Genomic DNA, 9,180 nt, shown 5'->3' with positions numbered 1-9,180 from the left:
ATTATATTAAACTGACAAGTAAACCAAACCGAGGCTAACCGAGCATTAAATACAAAGTTGAATCAGTGTTTCTTACCCCAGTTGGTTCTGATCCGATCTTTCACCAGTTTGGTGATGATTTCCTCCTTCACACCAGAGAGCTGAAACACACAGTCGTCCGTCCAGTCTTCAGGTGTGACTGATGAAAGGTTCAGGTCAACACTCATCTGGAAGGTTCCATCGTGGTTGGGGAGGATCTCTCCGTGGTCCACCTCCTCATGAAGCTCCTCTCCATCTTTCCTCCAGACGAGTGAGGCTCTGTGAGGGTAGAAACCTGTAGCGAGGCAGCTGACTGGAGAGGAGGGAGTCTTCTGGAGGAGAGACACTGAGGGAAGGTCTGGAGAGAGATCAGTGAAACTATTTCTAGTTTGAAACACTGAGACAGCAAAATTACTTAACTCATGCTGAGTGTACTCTGAATATCACAGTCTGAGCATCGATGGAAAGAAATTTCAGAACAGCCAAAATGTCAGTGTCCACTGATTGGTTAGGACGACATTGAATTTTACAGCTACAGAAAATAAACAGAGACAACAATGTAATGTCAGACTGACTGGAGTGAAAACACAACAGCAGTTCAGTCTGAGCAGACTGTATGAACATGATTGTGTCCATTAAACTACATCAGGTCAGGTGATTCTACCTGTTCTCAGCAGAGAGCTCCTTCCATAGTCCACATACTTCTTCAGCCACTCAGGGTAAAACTTTGTAAGGTAATACTTGTTTTCTTCTGTTCTATATTTGTCAGCATCCCATCTCTGGGTGATGAAAGCCTGTGGTTTTGGAGCGATCCATTTCTCTGTCTTCAGGTCATATGATATGAAGTCTTCTCCATCATAACCATACTGATTAAAACCAATAACCTCTTCGGTCTCATCATCCCACTCACAGCCATCCATCCTCTGTAAAATGTGAACACCTGAGACAGAGACAGAGACTGAAATCAGTAATGTCTACAGATTAAATCTCCAGTGAAAAGTTTGTGTGATAAATATTGTCCATTTCATGACAGACTGTGTAGTGTCTGTGTGTTTCTTACACATCCCAAGCTCTGATTCAATAGTGACAGGACAGGATGGGACAGGATAAGATGCTTCCCTTTAGGCAAGTGTGGGGATGTGACAATGTAAAGGTCCACATGACCAGGAGCCGTTACTCAGCTCTGTGTGTGCGTCAAGAGTAAGCTAAAGGAAGGCCCACACATAGGTCTAACCTGAGGTAAGTTCTCACGCCAGAGGTTCGGAGCTGACTTAATGGATACATTCCCATATAAATATGGAGAGACCATCCAGTCCACTTTAGGCTGTAAGCTCTGAGAATTGACATCAGCACAGTTAGGTCACACACAGAAGATGAGTTATTTCATAGGGGATGTGAGGCAGACCAACATTTCTTTCCTCCCATACCAATTAGAAGAAGTAGGTAGGTATGGACAATAGGCTCTAAAAAGGCGCACACACCAGAGAAAGGGGTGGTGGCTACTTGTAGATTTGCTAAGATCGAAGGCTCGATAGGATTTCTGATAGAGCAGAGGCCAAAGCATTGGGCAGAAATTTGCCAGGATTTGAGAACACCAGGGAGCAGCCGCACTTGGTTCGGACGCAGGCTTGAGATCTGTTTCAATAAAGCTTGCTCTATCATTCCACCCAGCCTTGCCTCTGCAGATTCTTTTATTAACAAACTGCATGCCGACATCTTTGATAAATACAGCCCAGAAACTACAACTGCTGATCTCCCATCTATGTGGTGCAGCTTTTTTTATGGGAGTCATAAACCCATATTTTATTTCTTAGTTCAAAGGTCACAATGTGGCGGTTTACAGAACAAGGTGCCGACCATAAACTTTAAGGTCCCTGGTTGGAGTCTGGGTGACCTTTGTTACATCGCTGTCCCTTCATATTCAGTCCAAATCTGAGAATTTGTGCCTCTAAAGCCCAATACTAACTGTCATGATCAAGGAAAAGGAAAACTGTTTTATCACAAATTTGCTTTTATTTTTTGGTCTCTGGACAACAGTTCAGTTTTGGTCATGAGTGACAATGACACTGACTGGCAGGTTTGATTCTAGGTTCTTCTGCATTAGGTTGAAAAAAATGGTTAATTCAATGGAGACAGTATGTTCAGACTACCAGTGACCGAGCAACAGGCCACACAAGACATTTTACAATGAAAATTACTAAAACTTATTCTACATGTTGGGATGTCCTTTTGGCAAGCGTACAGACAGTGCTCAGCAGTGCAGTCTCCTTATTCTATATCAGTTTTACGGCACTTTTATATTTGTAAATGTATCTAAACATTTCATCCACGAGCCTCCCACAAATACTATTATTACTCTAGAAGTGCACTCTACCCCCTTGCCCCATGGGTGCTGCCATAGTTGTGTAACGTGAGACAGCCACACTCTCATGAAGTCTTTCAAGTCTTTACAGGTTAGACTGTTAGTGGTGTCCCATTGTACCTTTACTTGAAATGTTAAGTTATGTGCTCTCTGAAAGTGTGAATGCAGGTGAATGAAAATAACCTGCTGGTGCTGTATGTGTGACCGCGACCTTAAAGTTAAACTCTCGCCAAAATGCAACCAAGGCTTTATTTGTGATTGAAAATGAGTCAAACCTTCGGGTAAATGCATAATTATGACGAAAGAGGCACTTTTAAGAAAAGTGACGATCCCCGAGTGCCACCATCAGCTTAAAGCAACATTGACATCCATGTTGAAAAGGGAGCCTAATATTACAAACAAACTACAATCAGCAGCTCGAAAAGTCACGTGACATCTCGCGTGGTTAGTTTTTGCCGGAAGCCAGTATGCTACTGGTGACCTGAGAGACACAGCAGCTAACGTGAGTAGTTCAAAAACCTTTTTTTCATAATGCAGTTGCCATTTTGACTTTCTCTTTATCAGAATGGGAGTGAGCATGTCAGACATGCGCCTGGGTGTTGTCTCTGGATAAAGCTATGTTGGTAAAGGACCCATATTACAGAAGATAAGTTGAAAACTCAGAGTTTGTTTTTCCTGAGATGAGGGAAACTCTGGGTTTTCTGTTCCAGAAGGAGCGATAACTGAAATTCTGGGTCAGTTAACTGACTGTGTGAACTTTACCTGTTGGAGGGCAGGTTTTAAGTTTATCTCTGACTCCTCCCCTCCTGTAGACTCTATAACCTGTCTGACACAATGATCCATTTCCTCACTCGTGGCATTTGATATTAAAAAACACTACTGGAACATATTACTGTGCAGATGATTACATCCTCACTAGATACCAGTCTGTAGTGTAAGGAAAAGTTTTACATAGACACATTTATAATCAGTTGTCGATAATGTAAAACAGACAATGATCTCTATAACATAATCTTTTGATATACAGTTAATGATTAATCCTCAGATAAGAACAACATCTGCTTTACCACTGTGAACATTAACGTAGCTGTTTCTCTGCGCTGAAACATTCAGCCTACTACATCCCTAATCACATTACTGTAGTAATGACTGTTGAAATCAAATTAATCTGCCATAAGAAACTGATCAATGACCAAAGATCTGTAATGTTGTCATTGGAAAATTTTGATCACAACATGTTTTTTTTTCAATATTTTTGGGCCTTTTTATGGCTTTATTGATAGATCAGCTGAAGATATGACAGGGACAGGGGAGAGAGAGGGGGAGTGACACGCAGCAAGGGACCCAGGCCGGGAGTTGAACCCAGGGTCCGCCGCAGAGCCTCGGCACATGGGACGCGCGTGCTACCAACGGAGCTAAACGGCGCCCCTGATCACAACATGTTAATAAGGAGAAGAAACTAAGTTATTTTTACATTCAACATGTAAATACACCTGAAATTTGTCCCTCTGCATTTGAGCCATCACTAGCTGCACATTCTAAGTATACACACTGCAAACTACGAGCAGTGGCCTATATATGGAAGTGGACTGGGCTGCCATGTGGGGTGGAGCACATGGGGGTTCCGATGCACTTGAGCAAGGCACCGGAACCCCAATGTGCACCCCGGGCGCCCCATATGGAAGCCCAGTCCACTTCCATATTGTGAAATGTAGTTAGACTTGAACCGGCCACCCTCCAGTCCCAAGCCAAGTCTCTACTGACTGTGCTAATGAAGATCACGTAAATATTTCTGTAAGTGAGGACAATGGTAATGGGAGCCTCACTGTCTTCAGACTCACTGTCAGACTCACGTGAAGGACCTGCTGCTGAAGCTGCAGCATCAGTGCTGCTAGCCCCGGCCAGGCCGGCCCCTGCAGCAAACATCTGCGGAATTGTTTTACTTTTAGCAACCTGTGCTGCTGGAGCTTTTCTTTTCCTTTCCCTCAAGTTTTCCGCACCGCCTTTGCATGTTTTACTTTCCTTCTCCATTTTGTTTTTCGTGTGCTGGGGTGTTGTTGTTTTTCTTCTTTTGCTCTCTCTCATCATTGACCTCTCATCATTAAAAGTGATTGGACGAGGGGGGGGTCTAGAACATGCCTGGGTGGGACTCCTTGGCCTCTGTAGCCTCTCATAGGGCCATTGGGACAGGTATTCTTTAGACAGACAAGCCACTGGGCCAATCGTCACCTTTCTGCTGTGTCTGCAGCTGAGCACTGTGAACCGAGCCGCTGCATGTCTCTCTTCCCAGGCCGGAAGAGTTGCAATAGTGAACAAGGCAAGCGAGGCATGGCAAGTTAGATAAATAGATGAAAATAAGAATTAAATAAAAAACGGCCGTCCATCGGCCCATTAGTGACCGGCCCACCGGGAAAAGTTCCGGGACTCCCTATGGCCAATCCACCCTGGTCTGAGGCATTTGTTCACGCCAAGTGGCTCAAGGGCGGCGTGGAGACCGCTGTTAGCTCTTATGTTAGCTGTTGGTTGTTGTTCACTCAGTTACTTAAAGCCATCATTCCGAGCCGCATACATCGTTATTAAGCTGAAGCCAAGTCAGTGTGAAAAATGTACACTGTCATACGGCCCGCTCGTCAAGCAGTCTGCAGAGTACATTGACATCCAGCCCGAGCTCAGCGTGAGGTCAGTCAGCTGTGGCAAAGCCTGAGACATCCAGATCAACCTGTGATACAAACACCTGTAGCTACCGTCCACTGTGGTTCATAGAAAAGCCCAGACATGTATCTCACTCTCGATGGTAACAGCGTTACAGCAAGCAGCCAACAGCTAATAGTAAACTGCTAACATAACAACTAACAGCGGTCTCCATGCCGCTCTCAAGCCGCTCGGTGTGAGCAATTGCCTCAGACTGTTCCACCCATGAGTTGAGAGTACAGACATTCACAACGAATATATGAAACCGACAACATGCACTGTAGCGTTCGTCTAACAGTGGTTTGCAAGTCGCGGTCCTGGCATCTCTGTGTGGATAGAAGTGTTCAAGCCACGTCAAAACGAATATACATATACATGACTTGAATCGATGAGCAGAATGTTTTTCCTGGATAGCGGACATGGCCGAGGACCCTCTGAAGACGGGATTCTCAAACCACAACACCAGCACACCTGGGACCCTCGCAAGTAAAAATTAACGCCTGATAATTTCATTACTAAACCAGAGCTACATGAATAACAAATGTCAACAACTGCAGCTAACAGTGAGCTGAGTGGGCTTGCTGGTCCATATTAACATATGGACACAGAATAGAAATACAGAAATAAGGTAAACAGAAATGGAGAAATAAATATAAAGCATTGATTTATTTATTTATTTATTCTTTTATGTATTTATTTTTGCATTATTTTATTCATTATTTTATTTATACTTTCATGATTTATGTATGATAAGGTAAGCCACTAAGAAGAAAATGTTTAAACGACTGACAAATTGACAATGAACATAGGATATAAAATTAAAGCAAATGAAATTGCCGGTTCTGTCACACCGTGGTGAGGGATGTCTTGTCTTGGGTTTTTGTCCTGTGAATTTTTGGTTTTATTTTTAAAAGTAACTCTCCTCTCGTTTCAGGTCACTTGCCCTTCCTCCTGTGTCACCGGTCTGGCGTCTCCCCTGATCCCTGATTGTTTCCACCTGTGTCATCCCACCTCATGTGTATATAGTCTTTGTCTTCCCCTGTCCTCGTCGCCAGAGTATTTCATTCGTCACTGTCCGTGTACCTCCAGCCTTCCTTCCAAGTCTTGCCAGCGCCATGCTAAGTTTCAAGTTTGTTCTCGATTTTCTGTTTGCCTCTGAGAAAGAGTGATCTTTTGTTTGTAATTTTTTGGTCAGCCTTTTTGAGCTAGATTTCTGTTTGTAGCCTTGCTCGCCTCCGTTGGAGTGCCTTTTCTTTGTATCCTTTTCAGCCTAGTGCAGTTTAGTTAATTTTGATAGCCTTTTGTTTTTCTTCTCGGTGAGTGAATTTTTGTTGTTTACGGTTTCATAAGAAGTTTTTTGCTATTTAGATCAGTGTAGACAGTAGTCCTAGTTTTCCTCGTGAGAGTGATTTTTCTTTGTTCTTTTCTTTTGTTGTTTGACTGCCATAGATTCACAGAGTGTTTTATAGCCTGTTTGATTTATCGCTCCTTTTGATGAGGAGACAGTGGTCCTGAAATAAAGCTTGTCTGAACCGTTCGCCCCTCTGCTTCTGAGTCCTCCTTCTAGCACCTGCCTGACAGAATACTCTGGCCAGACATGGACCCAGCAGAGGTGGAACGCGTGTCAGATGTCCTGCGTACCCAAGAAGCCCGTCTCAACCGCCAGGAAGAGTTCCAGACGGCGATGGCTTCGCAAATGGGGCATATCTCGACTCAACTGCAGGATCTCATTGGCCAGCTCACCCGACAGACCGCTCCTGCACCGCCCCCGGCACCAGAAGCGACACCGACACCCACCATGCCGCTTTTCGGGACGGGCAGTAAGTTGGCTCCCCCAGCTCAATACACCGGAGAGCCAGGGCAGTGCAAGACTTTCCTAATTGACTTTTCTATACATTTCGAACTGAACCCTCTTGCTTTTCCCACAGACCGGTCAAAGATAGCTTTTATGATAACGCACCTGGCTGGCAGAGCTAAGGCTTGGGCGTCAGCAGAATGGGGGAGAGGCTCATCCACATGTATCTCTCTCACTGATTTTCAAGCAGCGCTCACCAGAACCTTTGATCCAGTAACCACGAGCCGTGAGAAGGCGCAAGAGTTGAGTAGCTTGAAGCAAGGTAGCAGCTCTGTGTGTGATTACGCCATCCGCTTCCGCACGTTAGCGGCGGAAAGTGGGTGGAATGCTACCGCTCTTTATGACATTTTTTTGAAGGGACTATCAACCCACATCCAAGATCTGCTCGTTCCCTTGGACTTACCAACGGAAGTGGATTCCCTCGTCGCCCTCGCGATCCGGACGGACAACAGGCTCACTCACGCTCCGACGGGATCAGCTCGTCACCACTCACCGCAGGAGCAGCGTCATCCGCCTTCCACGGAGAGAGAGGAGGAACCCATGCAGCTGGGGAGAGCTCGACTGACTCCGGAGGAGCGGAGAAAACGCCAACTGGAGGGGCGGTGCTTTTATTGTGGAGAGACTGGTCATCTCGTCGCCACCTGCCCTACTAAGAAGTCCCTGGTGGTGAGTCTCGTCTCGGCATCGACCTCGCCATCACGCACGCTCACCAAGGTCCAGGTAATGCATCACACCAACACTGAACTCGAAGCCCTCATTGACTCAGGGGACTGGGGATTAGCCAGAAAATTGGGGCTCGATGTCGAACTGCTAGAAAGACCCGTCAGAGCCAGATCCCTTAATGGTTTGGAACTTTTTTCTATTACTCACGTCAGTGAACCAGTTCATCTACAAATTAATGATCATGAGGAGGTGATGCACTTTTACCTGTTCAAATCCTCCTCCCATTCTCTGATACTGGGACAGTCATGGTTGCTGATTCATAACCCTCACATTGACTGGAGAACGGGAGAGATCAGAGGATGGGGGGACAGTTGCACCAAAACATGCTTCGAACCCCCCTACCAGAAAGATAAAGTCACAGAAATTAACCTGTTTTCTACTGACCCCGCCACAGACGCCGAATTCCCGGACCTGAACTCTGTGCCGACCTGCTATCATCACCTCAGGCAGGTCTTTAGTAAAACTAAAGCCCTGTCACTGCCTCCACACCCAAGGGCCGCCTGTACTTCGTCTCTGGACCTGAGAAGGAAGCGATGAAGGAGTACATCACAGCGTCACTAGAGGCGGGCCTCATTCCCCCCTCTTCATCTCCAGCAGGAGCTGGATTTTTCTTTGTGGGAAAAAAGGATGGCTCGCTAAGACCCTGCATCGACTACAGCCCGTTGAATGACATCACAATAAAGAACCGTTACCCCCTTCCTCTCATGTCCTCTGTCTTCGATCAGCTCCAACAGGCTAAAGTCTTCACCAAATGAGACCTTCGTAATGCCTATCATTTGATCCGTATCAGAGAGGGGGACGAGTGGAAGACTGGGTTCAACACCCCCAGTGGCCACTACGAGTATCGAGTCATGCCTTTCGGACTCACTAACGCACCCGCCGTGTTTCAGGCCATGATTAACGATGTGTTAAGAGATTTTCTTGATCGTTTTGTCTATCTTTACCTCGATGATATTCTCATTTACTCCCCTGACCTAGATACTCATCGCGATCATGTGAACCAGGTGCTTAAAAGACTACTGGCTAATCACCTGTACGTTAAAGCTGAGAAAAGTTTGTTTCATGCCGACACTGTCTCCTTCCTGGGCTTCATCGTAGCCCCTGGAAGTGTACAGATGGACCCGGCTAAAGTTAGCGCTGTGGCCGAGTGGCCCACACCCGATAGCCGCAAAAGGGTTCAGCAGTTCTTTGCTAACTTTTACAGGCGGTTTGTCAGAGGCTTCAGCGCAATAGCAGCTCCTCTTCATGCTCTCACGTCCACACAGGTGCAGTTCCATTGGTCCCCAGAAGCAGAGAAGGCGTTCAACACACTCAAGCGTCGATTCACCTCTGCTCCCATCCTCACCTTGCCAGACCCTAAACGCCAATTTGTGGTGGAAGTGGACGCATCCAACGAGGGAATCGGAGCCATGCTGTCGCAACGCTCAGAACAGGACGGCAAGATGCACCCCTGCGCCTTCCTGTCGAGGCGACTGTCTAGAGCGGAGCGTAACTACGATGTTGGTAACCGGGAGCTGCTAGCTGTTAAGCT

At 46.1% G+C, this 9,180-nt stretch overlaps 1 protein-coding gene across 1 annotated transcript; it reads right to left on the bottom strand.

Annotated features, from left to right (window-relative positions):
* Window positions 1–62: 62 nt before the first annotated feature.
* Window positions 63–4,306, bottom strand: LOC115577746 (major histocompatibility complex class I-related gene protein-like). Its single transcript, XM_030410637.1, has 3 exons — window positions 4,222–4,306; window positions 683–958; window positions 63–376 (listed from the first exon to the last, which is right to left on the bottom strand). The coding sequence occupies exons 1-3, from the start codon at window positions 4,304–4,306 to the stop codon at window positions 63–65; spliced, it is 675 nt and encodes a 224-aa protein (XP_030266497.1).
* Window positions 4,307–9,180: the final 4,874 nt, after the last annotated feature.

This window comes from Sparus aurata, unplaced genomic scaffold (genome assembly GCF_900880675.1).
Source record: "Sparus aurata unplaced genomic scaffold, fSpaAur1.1, whole genome shotgun sequence".
In the NCBI taxonomy this organism is placed as follows: domain Eukaryota; kingdom Metazoa; phylum Chordata; class Actinopteri; order Spariformes; family Sparidae; genus Sparus; species Sparus aurata.
The sequence above is the reverse complement of the archived record's forward strand: the minus strand, read 5'-3'. Positions and strand labels throughout refer to the sequence as shown.

Excerpts from the sequence above, each read along its gene's own strand:
- LOC115577746 (XM_030410637.1), bottom strand. The coding sequence starts at position 4,306 with ATGTTTGCTGCAGGGGCCGGCCTGGCCGGGGCTAGCAGCACTGATGCT. Across the intron at positions 959-4,221 it reads TCCTTCACGTGAGTCTGACA|GTGTTCACATTTTACAGAGG; the intron begins GTGAGTCTGAAG and ends TCTCTGTCTCAG. Across the intron at positions 377-682 it reads GAGCTCTCTGCTGAGAACAG|ACCTTCCCTCAGTGTCTCTC; the intron begins GTAGAATCACCT and ends ATCTCTCTCCAG.